The 21488-nt window shown below is 45.8% G+C and overlaps 1 protein-coding gene across 1 annotated transcript in view; it reads right to left on the reverse strand.

Annotated features, from left to right (window-relative positions):
* Positions 1-21488, reverse strand: part of LOC139369947 (glutamate receptor interacting protein 2b) — a 278884-nt gene that overhangs the window by 6311 nt on the left and 251085 nt on the right. The window contains exons 13-18 of the mRNA XM_071109230.1: positions 18727-18872; positions 17068-17148; positions 12874-12937; positions 6986-7131; positions 3619-3763; positions 254-393 (exon numbers count right to left, since the gene is read on the reverse strand). Of these exons, the coding sequence (XP_070965331.1) occupies positions 254-393; positions 3619-3763; positions 6986-7131; positions 12874-12937; positions 17068-17148; positions 18727-18872 (722 nt within the window). The remainder of the gene's footprint in view (positions 1-253; positions 394-3618; positions 3764-6985; positions 7132-12873; positions 12938-17067; positions 17149-18726; positions 18873-21488) is intronic.

Below are 21488 nucleotides of genomic sequence, written 5' to 3' on the forward strand. Positions count from 1 at the left end.
CAGATGTCTGTACTCTCACGGCTCCCCTGATATCCTTGGGAAAGGGAAACATACACCTGAGTTGGGTAGGTGCAGACTGACACCTAAGGAAGACAGACACATATTGACAACTCTACAACACATACAGTACATCTGTTTCTTCAGTCCCATGTTGTGGTTACTGCACTCTTTCTGCTTTCTCTTCGGGGCCCGGGTAACTGTCAAATATTTAATTGATTTGATTTGAAACTTGATTGATTTTCTGAACACTTACTGTCGACCTGTTTCTTGATCTTGAGTGTGACCGTCTCCCCGGCCATCTGTAGCAGATGAATGGCCTCGCTGAGCGGCTTGCCCTTCAGACTGACACTGTTGATAGCCAGAATACGGTCTCCCACATGGATCGCTCCGGTCCTACAGAGAAAGACGACAGGCCCCGTTTACACCTGACGGCAGTAATATGCCAGGACTCCATGGAATAAAATAGTGGCTGAGAAATAAGATGTGTCATTCTAAGATAAACATAAGAGATAGATGAGAGAGAGAGAAAATCTAAATTTAAGCTAATTTAGATTTTCCATGATTCCTGCTTAACCCAACCAACACATAGAACGCGTTTAAAAACACGAGATATTTATATAACAGCAGTAGAAATGCATAATAGGTGAACCCAATTGGTCTGAAACAACAACAAAGTGTTACCCCGGCCACTTGCTGTGGTAAACATCCGAGTGGTGGAGCTGGAGAAATACAACCACTCTAAAATGCATAGACAGAGTAATGGATGCAAGGGCCCACCATCCAGGAGATCAACATGATAGAATGCTTAGAAGTAATAGTGTTTGTTTGCATTGACTTTGTTTACAGACACTGGAGAAAATCAAGCTTATATTTTTGGGTTCTGATGGGGTACGACAGTTGAACTGAGCTCATGAGGTATTTATAAGGTATATATATTCTTAAATAATCAATGGGTATATATGATTAATTTAACAGTCCAAAACATTGATTTAAGCCCCTTTAAAGTTAACTAAAACGTCACATTTTGATATCATAGGAATTAAAACAAATACTACAGCCTACCAAAATATTTCAAATAGAAGGTTTAGTTAATAAATTAAGGCCAGAAGAGGTGTGGTATGTGGTCAATTTACTACGGCTAAGGGTCTAAGGGGTTTGGTTAGCTGAACTAGCTAGACTGTTTGTTTGGTTACCAAGGCAACAACAGTGAATTCCCGAAAGTATTCAGACCCCTTCCCTATTTCCACATTTTGTTACATCACAGACTTATTTCTAAAATTGATTAATTTATATTTGTTACATTTGTTTCTAATCTACACACAATACCCATAATGACAAAGCTAAAACAGGTTTTTAGACATTTTTGCAAATTTATATTTAAAATAAATAAATACCTTATTTACATAAGTATTCAGACCCTTTGCTATGAGACTCGAAATTGAACTCAGGTGCATCCTGTTTCCATTGATCATCCTTGAGATGTTTCTACAAGTTGATTGGAGTTCAGGGACTGGGAGAATAGTCAGGATCGAGGAAAAGATAAACGGTGAAAAGTACCAAGAGATCCATGATGAAAACCTGCTCCAGAGCACTCAGGACCTCAGACTGGGGCGAAGGTTCACCTTCCAACAGAACAACAACCCTAAGCACACAGCCAAGACAACGCAGGAGTGGCTTTGGGACAAGTCTCTGAACATCTCTGAAGAGATCTGAAAATAGTTGTGCAGCGATGCTCCCCATCCAACCTGACAGAGCTTGAGAGGATCTGCAGAGAAGAATGGGAGAAACTCCCCAAATACAGGTGTGACAAACTTGTAGCATCATACCCAAGAAGACACGAGGCTGTAATCGTTACACAAGGTGCTTCAACAAAGTACTGAATAAAAGGTCTGAATACTTATGTACATTTTATATAAAATAAAAATTAAAACAGTTTTTGCTTTGTCATTATGGGGTATTGTGTGTTGATTGATGAGGGACCACACACTATGCATTCTATTTTCCATAGAATGCAAAGCCCCTTATTGATTAGAGGGGGAGAGGGGGGAGAGAGGGGGAGATAGGAGAGATTGGGCAGAGAGAGAGGGGAGAGAGGAGAAACATTAGGCAGAGTGAGAGGGGGAGAGAGGAGAGAGATGGGGGAGAGAAAGAGAAAGGGGGAGAGAGAGAGAGAGAGACTGGGCAGAGAGAGAGGGGGAGAGAGGAGAGAGAGGGGAGAAAGATTGGGCAGAGAGAGATGGGGAGAGAGATTGGAGAGAGAGAGGGGGAGAGAGGAGAGAGATTGGGCAGAGAGAGAGGGGGAGAGAGATTGAGAGAGATTGGAGAGACAGAGGGGGAGAGGGGGGAGACAGGAGAGTTAGAGGGGTAGAGTGGAGAGAGATTGGGCAGAGAGAGAGGGGGAGAGGGGAGAGAGAGGGGAGAGAGAAGAGAGATTGGGCACAGAGAGAGGGGGAGAGAGGGGAGAGAGGGGGCCAGAGGAGAGAGAGAGAGGGAGAGAGATTGAGAGAGATTGGAGAGACAGAGGGGGAGAGGGGGGAGACAGGAGAGTTAGAGGGGTAGAGTGGAGAGAGATTGGGCAGAGAGAGAGGGGGAGAGGGGAGAGAGAGGGGAGAGAGAAGAGAGATTGGGCACAGAGAGAGGGGGAGAGAGGGGAGAGAGGGGAGAGAGGGGGCCAGAGGAGAGAGAGAGAGGGAGAGAGATTGAGAGAGATTGGAGAGACAGAGGGGGAGAGGGGGGAGACAGGAGAGTTAGAGGGGTAGAGTGGAGAGAGATTGGGCAGAGAGAGAGGGGGAGAGGGGAGAGAGAGGGGAGAGAGAAGAGAGATTGGGCACAGAGAGAGGGGGAGAGAGGAGAGAGAGGGGGCCAGAGGAGAGAGAGAAAGGGAGAGAGATTGAGAGAGAGAGAGAGAGAGCGAGAGAGAGAGAGAGAGAGAGAGAGAGAGAGAGAGAGAGAGAGAGATTGGAGAGACAGAGGGGGAGAGGGGGGAGACAGGAGAGTTAGAGGGGTAGAGTGGAGAGAGAGAGGGCAAGAGAGGAGAGAGAGAAGCGAGAGCGAGAGGCAGAGGGAGAGAGAGGAGAGAGAGAGAGAGAGAGAGGGGGAGAGGGAGAGAGAGGAGAGAGAGAGAGGGGGAGAGGGCCCCTGAACGTGGGGCTAGTGCCCCCTCCTGCCCTTACCGACACAGGCTCTCCTTACATCCTCCCTACTCGACCCTTTTCTGAAAATACTTTGGAGAAAAAGGTGTGAAGAGTACCAGGGCCGACAAGGATAGACGGGTTGGCTCTAGCCCCACGGTCAGGGGCCTTTGTGGGGTAGGCCAGATGCCTGGGTCCCTGGGTCTAGAGTACCTGTCTGGAACTAGTGGGTCTCAGCCAGGCCCTTCTTCGTGAGGCCAAAAATAACGATGACATTCACTCTGTTCTCTTGTTCCCTGCCCTTCTCCCTTTCCCCTTTCCCCATATCCCCTGTCCCTCTTTTGTCTCGCCTCTGAACCAGCCTCCTCTTGGCCGGAAGGGTAGGGGAAGGAGATACAGAAGGGCTAGGACAGGTTGGCTCTAACCCCACAGTCAGGGGCCCTGGAAAAAAAAAACACTGGCCAGGGCAGCCAGGTTCCAGTCTCACCTTTCAGCCAGGCCCCGCTTGGTGAGGCCAGAGATGACGATGGGGTCAAAGGGCTCCTCTGTGCCTGAGATGGTGATCCCCAGCGGGCCTCCATATCTCTTCAGCTCTACCGTGTAGATGATTAAACCAGACGTCTCCTGTTCATCTAGAAGGGGGGAGGGAGAGAGAGAGGGTGGGAGGGGGGGGGGACCATTAGTGAAAGAGAGAGACAAAGGAAGGAAGGGATGTCTTCAGGGCATAACATAACTAAACCTTAAAGCAACATGGATAATAATTCAGTTCCCTAAACATCTCAAACATCCACAATGCACTGGCATTCAACTTGAAAAATGACTGAAGGATGAGAAATTATATTCACTTTCCCTAAGATACATGCATAGAGGAATTAACATTGACTGTGATGGTCTCCCCTTTGCTGCTATAACAGCCTCCACTCTTCTGGAAACTGTTTTCCACTAGATGTTGGAACATTGCTGCAGTGACTTGCTTCCATTCAGTCACAAGAGCATTAGTGAGGTCGGGCACTGATGTTGGGCAATTAGGCCTGGCTCACAGTCGGCGTGCCAATTCATCCCAAAGGTGTTAGATGGGGTTGAGGTCAGGGATCTGTTCAGTCCACACCGATCTCGACAAACCATTTCTGTATGGACCTCGCTTTGTGCACGGGGGGCATTATCATACTGAAACAGGAAAGGGCCTCCCCCAAACTGTGGCCACAAAGTTGGAAGCACAGAATTGTCTAGAATGTCATTGTCTGCTGTAGCATTAAGATTTCCCTTCACTGGAACTAAGGGGCCTAGTCCAAACCATGAAAAACAGCCCCATGCCATTATTCCTCCTTCACCAAACTTTACAGTTGGTACTATGCATTGGGGCAGGTAGTGTTCTCCTGGCATCTGCCAAACCCAGATTTGTCTGTCGGACTGCCAGATGGTGAAGCGTGACTCATCACTCCAGAGAACGTGTTTCCACTGCTACAGAGTCCAGTGGAGGTGAGCGTTACACCACTCCAGATGACGCTTGGCATTGCGCATGGTGATCTTAGGCTTATGTGCAGCTGCTCAGCCATGGAAACCCATTTCATGAAGCTCCCGACGAACAGTTCTTGTGCTGACGTTACTTCCAGAAGCTGTTTGGAAGTCGGTAGTGAGAGTTGCCAAGGACAGAAGATTTTTACGCACTACACGCTTCAGCACTCGGCAATCCCGTTCTGTGAAATTGTGTGGTCTACCACTTCGTGGCTGAGCCGTTGTTGCTCCTAGACGTTTCCACTTCACAATAACAGCACTTACAGTTGACCGGGGCAGCTCTAGCAGGACAGAAATGTGACAAACTGACTTGTTGGAAAGGTGGCATCCTACGACGGTGCCACGTTGAAAGTCACTGAGCCCTTCAGTAAGGTCATTCTACTGCCATTGTTTGTCTATGGAGATTGCATGGCTGTGTCCTTGATTTTATACTCCCCATCAGCAACGGGTGTGGCTGAAATAGGCAAATCCACTCATTTAAAGTGGTGTCCATATACTTTTGTGTGTATATATAGTGTCGGTCATGTGTGAGACATGTCCTCAGATCCCACCACTGAAGAAGGGAGAGAAAAGGTTTGGAAGAGAGGAGAGGAGAGGGGAGAGGAGAGGAGAGGGGCGAGGCGAGGCGAGGAGAGGCGAGGAGAGGAGAGGCGAGGAGAGGAGAGGAGAGGCGAGGCGAGGCGAGGAGAGGAGAGGAGAGGAGAGGAGAGGAGAGGAGAGGAGAGGCGAGGAGAGGAGAGGAGAGGAGAGGAGAGGAGAGGAGAGGAGAGATGCGATGAGAGAGGCGAGGCGAGGAGAGAGGAGAGGAGAGGAGAGAGGAGATGCGAGGAGAGGAGAGAGGAGAGGAGGAGATGAGAGGAGAGGAGAGGAGAGGAGAGGAGAGGAGAGGAGAGGAGAGGAGAGGAGAGGAGAGGAGAGGAGAGGAGGGAGAGGAGAGAGGGGAGAAGAGAAGAGGAGAGAGGAGATGCGAGGAGAGGAGAGGAGAGGAGAGGAGAGGAGAGGAGAGGAGAGGAGGGGAAGGAGAGGAGAGCAGAGGAGAGGAGAGGAGAGGAGAGGAGAGGGGGGAGAGGAGAGGAGAGGAGAGGAGAGGAGAGGAGGGGGGGAGAGGAGAGGAGAGGAGGGAGAGGAGAGAGGGAGAAGAGGAGAGAGGAGATGCGAGGAGAGAGGCGAGGAGAGAGGAGAGGCGAGGAGAGAGGAGAGGAGAGGAGAGGAGAGGAGAGGGGAGAGGCGAGGAGAGAGGAGAGGAGAGGCGAGGCGAGGAGAGGAGAGAGGAGAGGAGAGGCGAGGAGAGGAGAGGAGAGGCGAGGAGAGGCGAGGAGAGGCGAGGAGAGGCGAGGAGAGGAGAGGAGAGGAGAGGAGGAGAGGGGAGGAGAGGAGAGAGGGGAGAAGAGGAGAGGAGAGGAGAGGAGAGGAGAGAGGGGAGAAGAGGAGAGGAGAGGAGAGGAGAGGCGAGGCGAGGCGAGGAGAGAGGGGAGAAGAGGAGAGGAGAGGAGAGGAGAGGAGAGGAGAGGCGAGGAGAGAGGAGAGGAGAGGAGAGGAGGAGGAGAGGAGAGGAGAGGAGAGGAGAGGAGAGGAGAGGAGAGGAGAGGAGAGGGGAGAGGCGATGCGAGGAGAGGAGAGGAGAGGGGAGAGGAGAGGAAAGGAGAGGAGAGGGGAGAGGAGAGGAAAGGAGAGGAGAGGGGAAAGGCGAAGCGAGGCGAGGAGAGGAAGATAAAAGATATCTTCAGCTACAGCTGGACTAAAGTAACACTTTCATCTGCTATTCCTAGAGCTGCATCTGATATTAGGTAGAGAGCATGAACTATATAACAGGTTACTACTATTCATCATGCATAGCTAGCTAATGGTGGGTCTAAAACACTAGAATACTGCTGGGTGATAATTGTTACATCGTGATTGTGTCAGACGGGGAGAACAAACGGTTGTGGATATTTTCAGACAATACTGCCACCCTGTGGTGGAGCCTGGTACTGTCACTCATGTTCATAATGTACATAAGGCATAATGTTGCCTTCATGTTGGTTTATTTTTTTTGGGCTTGTTTAACTAATCACTGCCTTAGTTCTCCAATGATCATGCCTATTGCTTCATTGATCAATAAGCTAATTTAATTGATCAGTATCAAAAACAATTATTTGTGTGATTGATTGAAATGTTACTGCATTGTTAGGAGCCATTAATATAAACCTTTCTCTGCACTCACTGTAACATCTGCTAAACTGTGTCTGCCACCAATGAACTTCGATTTGATCTTCTGGTTGAAACATTGTGCAGGAGTTTGACATATTTCATATCCTTCTTTCTAACTGTCTCCCAGCCAGGCACCGAAACAGGCTCACCAGAGTTGTCTTCGTCCTTACGGATCTTGAGTTTAACCAGGTCCTCGGCCTGTTCTAGGATCTGACAGGCGTCTTCCATAGAACAGCTCTCCAGTCTGATGTTGTCTATGGCCAGGAGCTTGTCCCCAGGCTCCAAGGTACCAGTCCTGGGTAAAGAGAGAGAGGAGGTAGAGAGAGGATGAAATGGAGGGTGTAGAGAGAGAGAGAGAGAGAGAGAGAGAGAGAGAGGGAGGGGCAGGGAAAGAGAGAGAGAGGAGGTAGAGAGAGGGGAATGGAGTAGCGAGAGGATGAGATGGAGGGTGTAGAGAGAGAGAGAGAGAGAAATAGAGATGTAGAGAGAGGGAGGGGCAGGGAAAGAGAGAGAGAGGGGTAGAGGGAGAGAGGGATAGAGAGAGAGGGAAAGAGAGAGGTAGAGAGAGGTAGGGACAGAGAAAGAGAGAGAGAGGGGTAGAGAGAGAGAGGGATAGAAAGAGGTAGAGAGAGAGAGAGAGAGAGAGAGAGAGAGAGAGAGAGAGAGAGGAAGAAACAGGTAACTCTATCATTAGTGATTTAGTGGGAAATGTCTATCTGTAGGAGGACTACATTACTGTCTCTCTCTGTAGGAGGACTACATTACTGTCTCTCTCTGTGGGAGGACTACATTAATGTCTCTCTCTGTGGGAGGACTACATTACTGTCTCTCTCTGTAGGAGGACTACATTACTGTCTCTCTCTGTGGGAGGACTACATTAATGTCTCTCTCTGTGGGAGGACTACATTACTGTCTCTCTCTCTGTAGGAGGACTACATTACTGTCTCTCTCTCTGTGGGAGGACTACATTACTGTCTCTCTCTGTAGGAGGACTATATTAATGTCTCTCTCTGTGGGGGGACTACATTAATGTCTCTCTCTGTGGGAGGACTACATTAATGTCTCTCTCTGTGGGAGGACTACATTACTGTCTCTCTCTGTAGGAGGACTACATTACTGTCTCTCTCTGTGGGAGGACTACATTAATGTCTCTCTCTGTGGGAGGACTACATTACTGTCTCTCTCTCTGTAGGAGGACTACATTACTGTCTCTCTCTCTGTGGGAGGACTACATTACTGTCTCTCTCTGTAGGAGGACTATATTAATGTCTCTCTCTGTGGGGGGACTACATTAATGTCTCTCTCTGTGGGAGGACTACATTACTGTCTCTCTCTGTAGGAGGACTACATTACTGTCTCTCTCTGTGGGAGGACTACATTAATGTCTCTCTCTGTGGGAGGACTACATTACTGTTTCTCTCTCTCTGTAGGAGGACTACATTACTGTCTCTCTCTGTGGGAGGACTACATTAATGTCTCTCTCTGTGGGAGGACTACATTACTGTCTCTCTCTGTAGGACTACATTACTGTCTCTCTCTGTAGGAGGACTACATTACTGTCTCTCTCTGTAAGACTACATTACTGTCTCTCTCTGTGGGAGGACTACATTACTGTCTCTATCTGTAGGACTACATTACTGTCTCTCTCTGTAGGAGGACTACATTACTGTCTCTCTCTGTAGGACTACATTACTGTCTCACTCTGTAGGAGGACTATATTACTGTCTCTCTCTGTGGGAGGACTACATTACTGTCTCTCTATGTAGGAGGACTACATTACTGTTTCTCTTTATGGGAGGACTACATTACTGTCTCTCTCTGTGGGAGGACTACATTACTGTCTCTCTCTGTAGGAGGACTACATTACTGTCTCTCTCTATAGGAGGACTACATTAATGTCTCTCTCTGTGGGAGGACTACATTACTGTCTCTCTCTGTAGGAGGACTACATTACTGTCTCTCTCTGTAGGAGGACTACATTACTGTCTCTCTCTATAGGAGGACTACATTACTGTCTCTCTCTGTAGGAGGACTACATTACTGTCTCTCTCTCTGTGGGAGGACTACATTACTGTCTCTCTCTCTGTAGGAGGACTACATTACTGTCTCTCTCTGTAGGAGGACTACATTACTGTCTCTCTCTGTAGAAGGACTACATTACTGTCTCTCTCTATAGGAGGACTACATTACTGTCTCTCTCTGTGGGAGGACTACATTACTGTCTCTCTCTGGAGGAGGACTACATTACTGTCTCTCTCTGTAGGAGGACTACATTACTGCCTCTCTCTGTAGGAGGACTACATTACTGTCTCTCTCTGTAGGAGGACTACATTATTGTCTCTCTCTGTAGGACTACATTACTGTCTCACTCTGTAGGAGGACTATATTACTGTCTCTCTCTGTGGGAGGACTACATTACTGTCTCTCTATGTAGGAGGACTACATTACTGTTTCTCTTTATGGGAGGACTACATTACTGTCTCTCTCTGTGGGAGGACTACATTACTGTCTCTCTCTGTAGGAGGACTACATTACTGTCTCTCTCTATAGGAGGACTACATTAATGTCTCTCTCTGTGGGAGGACTACATTACTGTCTCTCTCTGTAGGAGGACTACATTACTGTCTCTCTCTGTAGGAGGACTACATTACTGTCTCTCTCTGTAGGAGGACTACATTACTGTCTCTCTCTATAGGAGGACTACATTACTGTCTCTCTCTGTAGGAGGACTACATTACTGTCTCTCTCTCTGTGGGAGGACTACATTACTGTCTCTCTCTCTGTAGGAGGACTACATTACTGTCTCTCTCTGTAGGAGGACTACATTACTGTCTCTCTCTGTAGAAGGACTACATTACTGTCTCTCTCTATAGGAGGACTACATTACTGTCTCTCTCTGTGGGAGGACTACATTACTGTCTCTCTCTGGAGGAGGACTACATTACTGTCTCTCTCTGTAGGAGGACTACATTACTGCCTCTCTCTGTAGGAGGACTACATTACTGTCTCTCTCTGTAGGAGGACTACATTACTGTCTCTCTCTGTAGGAGGACTACATTACTGTCTCTCTCTGTAGGAGGACTACATTACTGTCTCTCTCTGTGGGAGGACTACATTACTGTCTCTTTCTGTAGGAGGACTACATTACTGTCTCTCTCTGTAGGAGGACTACATTACTGTCTCTCTCTGTAGGATGACTACATTACTGTCTCTCTCTGTAGGAGGACTACATTACTGTCTCTCTCTGTAGGAGGACTACATGACTGTCTCTCTCTATAGGAGGACTACATTACTGTCTCTCTCTGTGGGAGGACTACATTACTGTCTCTCTCTGTGGGAGGACTACATTACTGTTTCTCTCTCTCTGTAGGAGGACTACATTACTGTCTCTCTCTGTGGGAGGACTACATTAATGTCTCTCTCTGTGGGAGGACTACATTACTGTCTCTCTCTGTAGGACTACATTACTGTCTCTCTCTGTAGGAGGACTACATTACTGTCTCTCTCTGTAGGACTACATTACTGTCTCTCTCTCTATAGGAGGACTACATTACTGTCTCTATCTGTGGGAGGACTACATTACTGTCTCTCTCTGTGGGAGGACTACATTACTGTCTCTCTCTGTAGGAGGACTACATTACTGTCTCTCTCTGTAGGAGGACTACATTACTGTCTCTCTCTGTGGGAAGACTACATTACTGTCTCTCTCTGTGGGAGGACTACATTACTGTCTCTCTCTATAGGAGGACTACATTACTGTCTCTCTCTGTGGGAGGACTACATTACTGTCTCTTTCTGTAGGAGGACTACATTACTGTCTCTCTCTGTAGGAGGACTACATTACTGTCTCTCTCTGTAGGATGACTACATTACTGTCTCTCTCTGTGGGAGGACTACATTACTGTCTCTCTCTGGAGGAGGACTACATTACTGTCTCTCTCTGTAGGAGGACTACATTACTGCCTCTCTCTGTAGGAGGACTACATTACTGTCTCTCTCTGTAGGAGGACTACATTACTGTCTCTCTCTGTAGGAGGACTACATTACTGTCTCTCTCTGTAGGAGGACTACATTACTGTCTCTCTCTGTAGTAGGACTACATTACTGTCTCTCTCTGTGGGAGGACTACATTACTGTCTCTTTCTGTAGGAGGACTACATTACTGTGTCTCTCTGTAGGAGGACTACATTACTGTCTCTCTCTGTAGGATGACTACATTACTGTCTCTCTCTGTAGGAGGACTACATTACTGTTTCTCTCTGTAGGAGGACTACATGACTGTCTCTCTCTATAGGAGGACTACATTACTGTCTCTCTCTGTGGGAGGACTACATTACTGTCTCTCTCTGTAGGAGGACTACATTACTGTCTCTCTGTGGGAGGACTACATTACTGTCTCTCTCTCTGTAGGAGGACTACATTGCTGTCTCTATCTGTAGGAGGACTACATTACTGTCTCTCTCTGTGGGAGGACTACATTACTGTCTCTCTCTCTATAGGAGGACTACATTACTGTCTCTATCTGTGGGAGGACTACATTACTGTCTCTCTCTGTGGGAGGACTACATTACTGTCTCTCTCTGTAGGAGGACTACATTACTGTCTCTCTCTGTAGGAGGACTACATTACTGTCTCTCTCTGTGGGAAGACTACATTACTGTCTCTCTCTGTGGGAGGACTACATTACTGTCTCTCTCTATAGGAGGACTACATTACTGTCTCTCTCTGTGGGAGGACTACATTACTGTCTCTTTCTGTAGGAGGACTACATTACTGTCTCTCTCTGTAGGAGGACTACATTACTGTCTCTCTCTGTAGGATGACTACATTACTGTCTCTCTCTGTAGGAGGACTACATTACTGTCTCTCTCTGTAGGAGGACTACATGACTGTCTCTCTCTATAGGAGGACTACATTACTGTCTCTCTCTGTGGGAGGACTACATTACTGTCTCTCTCTGTAGGAGGACTACATTACTGTCTCTCTGTGGGAGGACTACATTACTGTCTCTCTCTGTAGGACTACATTACTGTCTCTCTCTATAGGAGGACTACATTACTGTCTCTCTCTGTGGGAGGACTACATGACTGTCTCTCTCTCTGTAGGAGGACTACATTACTGTCTCTATCTGTAGGAGGACTACATTACTGTCTCTCTCTGTGGGAGGACTACATTACTGTCTCTCTCTCTATAGGAGGACTACATTACTGTCTCTATCTGTGGGAGGACTACATTACTGTCTCTCTCTGTGGGAGGACTACATTACTGTCTCTCTCTGTAGGAGGACTACATTACTGTCTCTCTCTGTAGGAGGACTACATTACTGTCTCTCTCTGTAGGACTACATTACTGTCTCTCTCTGTGGGAGGACTACATTACTGTCTCTCTCTGTGGGAGGACTACATTACTGTCTCTCTCTGTAGGACTACATTACTGTCTCTCTCTATAGGAGGACTACATTAATGTCTCTCTCTGTGGGAGGACTACATTACTGTCTCTCTCTGTAGGAGGACTACATTACTGTCTCTCTCTGTGGGAAGACTACATTACTGTCTCTCTCTGTGGGGGGACTACATTAATGTCTCTCTCTGTGGGAGGACTACATTACTGTCTCTCTCTGTAGGAGGACTACATTACTGTCTCTCTCTGTGGGAAGACTACATTACTGTCTCTCTCTGTGGGAGGACTACATTACTGTCTCTCTCTATAGGAGAACTACATTGCTGTCTCTCTCTGTGGGAGGACTACATTACTGTCTCTCTCTGTAGGAGGACTACATTACTGTCTCTCTCTGTAGGAGGACTACATTACTGTCTCTCTCTGTAGGAGGACTACATTACTGTCTCTCTCTGTAGGAGGACTACATTACTGTCTCTCTCTATAGGAGGACTACATTACTGTCTCTCTCTGTGGGAGGACTACATTACTGTCTCTCTCTCGAACAATTTAACCCAAGTCATATATCTCTGGCCTGAACCCATTCATACTGTACCTGTCTGTGGCCTGAAGCCACCCATTTTCCTGTATCATACTGTACCTGTGAGCCATGCTGCCTTTCTTAATGTCTGAGATGATTAACGGCTCTCCAGATTTCTTACTGGCTGTGAGGGACAAGAGAAGAGAGGATGAGGAAGAGAGAGGTCAGCTAATGTTAGTTACTGATGCACATAGTTTTATCAAATGTTGGCTCTTTCTCTCTCTGTGTGTGTGTGTGTGTGTGTGTGTGTGTGTGTGTGTGTGTGTGTGTGTGTGTGTGTGTGTGTGTGTGTGTGTGTGTGTGTGTGTGTGTGTGTGTGTGTGTGTGTGTGTGTGTGTGTGTGGTAACATATGTACAGTTGAAGTCGGAAGTTTACATACAGTTATGTTGTCATTAAAACTCCTTTTTCAACCACTCCACAAATTTCTTGTTCAAGTCTGGTTCACCCTTGGGAGCAATTTCCGAACGCCTGAAGGTACCACGTTCATCTGTACAAACAATAGTACGCAAGTATAAACACCATGGACCCACGCAGCTGTCATACCACTCAGGAAGGAGACACGTTCTGTCTCCTAGAGATGAACGTACTTTGGTGCGAAAAGTACAAATCAAACCCAGAACAACAGCAAAGGACCTTGTGAAGATGCTGGAGGAAACAGGTACAAAAGTATCTATATTCACAGTTAAACAAGCCCTATATCGACATAACCTGAAAGGCCGCTCAGTAAGGAAGAAGCCACTGCTCCAAAACCACCATAAAAAAGCCAGACTACGGTTTGCAACTGCACATGGGGGCACAGATCATACTTTTGGAGAAATGTCCTCTGGTCTGATGAAAAAAAATAGAACTGTTTGGCCATAATGACCGTCGTTATGTTTGGAGGAAAAAGGGGGAGGCTTGCAAGCCACAGAACACCGTCCCAACTGTGAAGCACAGGGGTGGCAGCATCATGTTGTGGGGGTGCTTTGCTGCAGGAGGGACTGGTGCATTTCACAAAATAGATGGCATCATGAGAGCGGAAAATTATGTGGATATATTGAAGCAACATCTCAAGACATCAGTCAGGAAGTTAAAGCTTGGTCGCAAATGGGTCTTCCAAATGGACAATGACCCCAAGCATACTTCCAAAGTTGTGGCAAAATGGCTCAAGGACAACAAAGTCAAGGTATTGGAGTGGCCATCACAAAGCCCTGACCTCAATCCCATAGAAAATTTGTGGGCAGAACTAAAAAAGTGTGTGTGAGCAAGGAGGCCTACAGACCTGACTCAGTTACACCAGCTCTGTCAGGAGGAATGGGCCAAAATTCACCCAACTTATTGTAGGAAGCTTGTGGAAGGCTACCCGAAACGTTTGACCCAAGCAATGCTACCAAATACTAATTGAGTGTATGTAAACTTCTGACCCTCTGGGAATGTGATGAAAGAAATAAAAGCTGAAATAAATCATTCTCTCTACTATTATTCTGACATTTCACATTCTTAAAATAAAGTGTTGATCCTAACTGACCTAAAACAGGGAATTTTTACTTGGATTAAATGTCAGGAATTGTGAAAAACTGAGTTTAAATGTATTTGGCTAAGGTATGTGTCTGTGTATATATATATATATGTATACTCATATGTTGTCCAAAAAATATTTATGCTATTTTGTTGTCAAAAGAAAAACTGAGATTGAAGTGAAAAAGGCAGATCAACAGCTGGCTATTGGTAATGTTCCAGAAGAAACTCTCCAATATACAACGTGGAGACCCTTGTGGGGTTCCGCTACTGAAGACAGAACCTGAAGACAGAATGACACATTGGTTTCCTTACCCTGTAAGCAGTCTATGGTCAAGGTATGACAACAATTCATGCTTTGGTTTAGTTTCCCTGACACTGTTTCCACATGCTAATATTTAGCATTTGTGGCACAAATACCATTCAAGTCCGGGGACCGACATCAGAATTGTTTGGGGATCTGTTAAAATCATCTATAAGTGACTTTCTTAAAATTCACAATCATTTTGAGATACTTTTGGATTATTTGTCTTTTTTTTTTAACTATCCCATTATTTATTTTATTTTATTTTATTTAACCTTTATTCATTTTTATTTCATTTAACCTTAAAGGGGAGGAGAAGACTTAAAGGGGAGGAAAAGACTTAAAGGAGAGGAGGAAACTTAAAGGGGATGAGAAGACTTAAAGGGGAGGAAAAGACTTAAAGGAGAGGAGGAAACTTAAAGGGGAGGTGGAGACTTAAAGGGGAGCAGAAGACTTAAAGGGGATGAGAAGACTTAAAGGGGAGGAAAAGACTTAAAGGAGAGGAGGAAACTTAAAGGGGAGGAGGAGACTTAAAGGGGAGCAGAAGACTTAAAGGGAGAAGAAGACTTAAAGGGGAGGAGAGGACTTAAAGGGGAGGAGAATACTTAAAGGGGAGGAGAAGACTTAAAGGAGAGGAATTAAAGGGGAGGAGAAGACTTAAAGGGGAGGAGGAGACTTAAAGGGGATGAGAAGACTTAAAGGGGCGAATAAGACTAAAAGGGGAGGAGGAAACTTAAAGGGGAGGAGGAGACTTAAAGGGGAGCAGAAGACTTAAAGGGAGAAGAAGACTTAAAGGGGAGGAGAGGACTTAAAGGGGAGGAGAATACTTAAAGGGGAGGAGAAGACTTAAAGGAGAGGAATTAAAGGGGAGGAGAAGACTTAAAGGGGAGGTGAATACTTAAAGGGGAGCAGAAGACTTAAAGGAGAGGAGAAGACTTAAAGGAGAGGAGAGGACTTAAATGAGAGGAGCAGACTTAAAGGAGAGGAGAGGACTTAAAGGAGAGGAATTAAAGGGGAGGAGAATACTTAAAGGGGAGGAGAAGACTTAAAGGAGAGGAGAAGACTTAAAGGGGAGGAGAAGACTTAAAGGAGAGGAGAGGACTTAAAGGAGAGGAGCAGACTTAAAGGAGAGGAGAGGACTTAAAGGAGAGGAATTAAAGGGGAGGAGAATACTTAAAGGAGAGGAGAATACTTAAAGGGGAGGAGAAGACTTAAAGGGGAGGAATTAAAGGGGAGGAGAAGACTTAAAGAGGAGGTGAATACTTAAAGGGGAGGAGAAGACTTAAAGGGGAGGAAAATACTTAAAGGGGAGGAATTAAAGGGGAGGAGAAGACTTAAAGGGGAGGTGAATACTTAAAGGGGAGGAGAAGACTTAAAGGGGAGGAAAATACTTAAAGTGGAGGAATTAAAGGGGAGGAGAAGACTTAAAGGGGAGGTGAATACTTAAAGGGGAGCAGAAGACTTAAAGGAGAGGAGAAGACTAAAAGGGGAGGAGGAAACTTAAAGGGGAGGAGGAGACTTAAAGGGGAGCAGAAGACTTAAAGGGAGAAGAAGACTTAAAGGGGAGGAGAAGACTTAAAGGGGAGGAGAATACTTAAAGGGGAGGAGAATACTTAAAGGGGAGGAGAAGACTTAAAGGGAGGAGAAGACTTAAAGGGGAGGAGAGGACTTAAAGGAGAGGAGAAGACTTAAAGGGAGAAGAAGACTTAAAGGGGAGGAGGAGAAGAAAATCCCATTGCTGTTATTTTTGTTTAAGGGGCAGCTAGGAGAACACCCAGGGAATAGATCAGAAGAGTGATACTTCATGCCCTTTTAATAAAGTCAACAACCCTTCAGATATCTGCTTGTGCATAAACAGAGCTGTAGCAGCTGGGTACGTTCCCAAGGCAGTCAGTCTTCTGCAGGCACAGGGAGAGTGAAGAGGATTAGTGGAGGCTTCGTTCCAAATTACACCCTATTTCCTACAGAAGGCGATGGGCCCTGAACAAAAGTAGTGCACTATATAAGCAATAGGGTGTAACTTAAGATGCAACCACGGAGTAACACTGGGTGGTCTAGTGATAAAATAAACCCACGTCCTTGAGAAACAGGATAAATAGTTTCTCCTGACTGTCCATGATAGATCATTAAGACATGATGGTACAGGAAGTGTGTATGTTTATTTTTTATCTAATCTTTATTTAACCGTTATTTAATACAAGTGTGTGTGTGTGTATATAAGCGTGTGTGTGTGTGTGTGTGTACGCATGTGTGCTTGCATGTGTGATAATATGTGTGTGTCTGCCTGTGTGTGTGTGTGTGTGTGTCTGCCTGCGTGTGGGTGTGTACCTGCGTGTGTGTGTGTGTACACGTGTATGTGTGTTTGCCTGCATGTGTGTGTGTGTGTGTGTGTGTGTGTGTGTGTGTGTGTGTGTGTGTGTGTGTGTGTGTGTGTGTGTGTACTAAGCCTTACCACTGATGGTGATGCCCAGCTCCACCCCTCTCTTCTTAGGTAGTTTAACATGGAACGTTCCACTACTGGGCACAACAGACTCTACAACACACCACAACACAACACAACACACATCATAACTGGCATTACAGGAAGTTATTTACAGGAGATAATAGTCTAGTCTGAGTCCCAAATGGCACCCAATTGCCTATGTAAGCACCAGCTGTCAGAGCAGCTCACAGATCACTGCACCTGTACATAGCCCATCTGTAAATAGCCCATCCAATCTACCTCATCCCCATACTGTATTTATTTATTTATCTTGCTCATTTGCACCACAGTATCTATATCTGCACATTTATCTTCTGCACATCAATCACTCCAGTGTTTAATTGCTATATTGTAATTACTTCGCCACCATGGCCTATTTATTGCCTAACCTCCCTTATCATACCACATTTACACATACTGTATATAGACCTTCTCTACTGTATTATTGACTGTATGTTTGTTTATTCTATGTGTAACTCTGTGTCGTTGTATGTGTCGAACTGCTTTGCTTTATCTTGGCCAGGTCGCAGTTGTAAATGAGAACTTGTTCTCAACTGGACTACCTGGTTAAATAAAGGTGTTCTCAACTGGACTACCTGGTTAAATAAAGGTGTTCTCAACTGGACTACCTGGTTAAATAAAGGTGTTCTCAACTGGACTACCTGGTTAAATAAAGGTGTTCTCAACTGGACTACCTGGTTAAATAAAGGTGTTCTCTACTGGCCTCCCTGGTTAAGTAAAGGTGAAATTAAATACAATTTAAAAAATGCAGTGCACTACTTTAGACCAGGACCTATAGGGACAAAGTAGTGCACTAATTTAGACCAGGACCTATAGGGACAAAGTAGTGCACTACTTTAGACCAGGACCTATAGGGACAAAGTAGTGCACTAATTTAGACCAGGACCTATAGGGACAAAGTAGTGCACTACTTTAGACCAGGACCTATAGGGACAAAGTAGTGCACTACTTTAGACCAGGACCTATAGGGACAAAGTAGTGCACTACTTTAGACCAGGACCTATAGGGACAAAGTAGTGCACTACTTTAGACCAGGGCCTATAGGGACAAAGTAGTGCACTACTTTAGACCAGGACCTATAGGGACAAAGTAGTGCACTACTTTAGACCAGGACCTATAGGGACAAAGTAGTGCACTACTTTAGACCAGGACCTATAGGGACAAAGTAGTGCACTACTTTAGACCAGGACCTATAGGGACAAAGTAGTGCACTACTTTAGACCAGGAACTATAGGGACAAAGTAGTGCACTGCTTTAGACCGGGGCACATAGGGCTTTTTTCAACAGTAGCGCACTATGTAGAGAATAGGGTGCCATTTTGGATTCAAGCCATAAAGGTAACTCATTAGCTGTATAACATACTATCTATCGTTCCTGATCAAGGTCTGTTTAATCATGTTTGCTGTGAATCTGAACACAGTTATCTGAAAGGACAACTCTAATTAATGTTGTGCAACATGCAGATTCTTTAGGTCTGCTCATTATAACGATTACCACTAAACTATTACTCACACTAATTAGGTTCATTTTCAACCTTTTCTATGAATTTATTACTATCACATGCTGGTATTTATAGCCTAATGAGAGGCCTAAGCCCCAGTGACCAACCTGCGACGTCAAACTCCACCTCCAGGGAGACCTTATTGGTCAGAGCCGCATCTCGGAGAAGCTGATTCGCTTCCTCCAGAGTTCCGTCCTCCGTGGGGATTCCGTTGATGGACAGGAGTCTGTCTCCCACCTGCAGCAGTCCGCACCTGTCAAGACAAAATCAATCAATCTGTCAGTCAGAAGCTGCAGTCGGGTGCATAACTGCAGGTATACATGATATGTAATGAGCCCCTGTAGGAAAACATATGGTCTGCCAAGTGCTTCAATTGGAATAAAAAAAAGATGTAATTTTTACCAGTAACTTTCATATGAATATCCAGGATTTAAACAGGCAGTAGAATTTCATTATTTAATTCAAATCAAAATCGAACATTTTTTTGGATTGGATTTGTACTTTTCAGTTGTAACAGTCAGAGAAATAAGGAAGAAATGAAAGGAGATGGAAAAGTCTGCAGAGTTAAGACTGTGTTTTAATGACTACAGTAACCTCCAGGGAAGCAAAGCACATGCATCTTATTACAAATCATTCTGGAGAGTCATTGAAAAGGCACTGGAGAGTGAACAGGTCAGATTTACAGAGAGAGAGAGAGAGAGAGAGAGAGAGAGAGAGAGAGAGAGAGAGAGAGAGAGAGAGAGAGAGAGAGAGAGAGATACAGGGAGGGAGGGAGGGAGGGAGGGAGGGAGATACAGGGAGACAGGGAGGGAGAAAGATAAAGGGAGAGAGAGAGAGAGAGAGAGAGAGAGAGAGAGAGAGAGAGAGAGAGAAAGAGATACAGGGAGACAGGGAGGGAGAAAGATAGAGGGGAAAATATGAAAGCAGAGTTTGAAACAAACACCCTCTTTATCAGATCGAGGATGCATCGGTGGAGGTGCTGTGATTCTTTTTGATTCAATTGACAGAACACACACACACACACGCACGCACGCGTGCACACACACACACACACACATACACACAGAGATATGCTGCAAACACACACACACACACACACACACACACCCTTGTTAGCTGTATTGCCGATTCATCATTGTTCTGCAGGACATGGGCGGTTTGAAATGAGGAGGAGGATAGAGTTACTATAGTTTACAGAAGGGCTTTGGAGGTCAGCATATCTACAGCAGAGGGCTGTAGACACACACACACACACACACACACACACACACACACACAGAGTTGTGATGTTGATGTTTGAACAATTGACAGTGTAAATGCTGTTCGGGGGTCTGAGGCCATTCCATTAACCACCCACTCAATGATCTCAACCGGCGCTAATCACCAGCCTCTTTTTAAGGCGAATCAACAGGCCTGTTTAGCTACCATGTCCCTACATAAATACACAGCTTTTACTAACAGACCATCCCCATTGTGACTGGAATTAGACGGTAGTCTTTACAGCCCCTACTCAGGAAACCATTTTTAAACCTTATACCTCACCTCTCAGTAGAGCTGTCTGTCTGTACACCCCACCTCTCAGTAGAGCTGTCTGTCTGTACACCCCACCTCTCAGTAGAGCTGTCTGTCTGTACACCCCACCTCTCAGTAGAGCTGTCTGTCTGTACACCCCACCTCTCAGTAGAGCTGTCTGTCTGTACACCCCACCTCTCAGTAGAGCTGTCTGTCTGTGACTGGAATTAGACAGTCTTTACAGCCCCTACTCAGGAAACCATTTTTAAACCTTATACCTCACCTCTCAGTAGAGCTGTCTGTCTGTATACCTCACCTCTCAGTAGAGCTGTCTGTCTGTACACCCCACCTCTCAGTAGAGCTGTCTGTCTGTACACCCCACCTCTCAGTAGAGCTGTTTGTCTGTACACCTCACCTCTCAGTAGAGCTGTCTGTCTGTACACCCCACCTCTCAGTAGAGCTGTCTGTCTGTACACCTCACCTCTCAGTAGAGCTGTCTGTCTGTACACCTCACCTCTCAGTAGAGCTGTCTGTCTGTACACCCCACCTCTCAGTAGAGCTGTCTGTCTGTGACTGGAATTAGACAGTCTTTACAGCCCCTACTCAGGAAACCATTTTTAAGTGGCAGCTTCGCTGGAGGAGGGTTTTGCAGAAAGAAGAAAAGACAAAGTAGCGTTGACTCATCTTATACAAGGCTCGAATGGGTTGTAACGGGTCGTAACGGGTCGTAAAGGGTAGCAACGGGTTGTAATGGGTTGCAATGGGTTGTAACGGGTTGCAATGGGTTTTAATGGGTTGGAACGGGTTGAAACGGGTCGGAACAGGTTGATGGTAATGGCTGGTAATGGGTTGTAACAGGTAGTAATGGGTTGCAATGGGTTGTAATGGGCTGCAATGGGTAGTAATGGGTCACAATGGGTAGTAATGGGCAGTAATGGGGTGTAATGTGTAGTAATGGGTTGTCATGGGTAGTAATGGGTTGTAATGGGTTGCAATGGGTTGCAATGGGTAGTAATGGGTAGTAATGGGTTGTAATGGGTTTTAATGTGTAGTAATGGGTTGTAATGGGTTGAAATGTTTTGAAATGGGTTGAAATAGGCTGTAATGGGTAGTAATGGGTGTAATGGTAGTAATGGGTGTAATGGTAGTAATGGGTTGAAATGGGTTGTAATGGGTAGTAATGGGTTGTAATGGTAGTAATGCGGTGTAATGGGTTGCAATGGGTTGAAATGGGTTGTAATGGGTAGTAATGGGTTGTAATGGGTAGTAATGGGTGTAATGGTAGTAATGGGTTGAAATGGGTAGTAATGGGTTGTAATGGGTAGTAATGGGTGTAATGGTAGTAATGGGTGTAATG

Source organism: Oncorhynchus clarkii, chromosome 17 (assembly GCF_045791955.1).
Source record: "Oncorhynchus clarkii lewisi isolate Uvic-CL-2024 chromosome 17, UVic_Ocla_1.0, whole genome shotgun sequence".
NCBI lineage: Eukaryota > Metazoa > Chordata > Actinopteri > Salmoniformes > Salmonidae > Oncorhynchus > Oncorhynchus clarkii.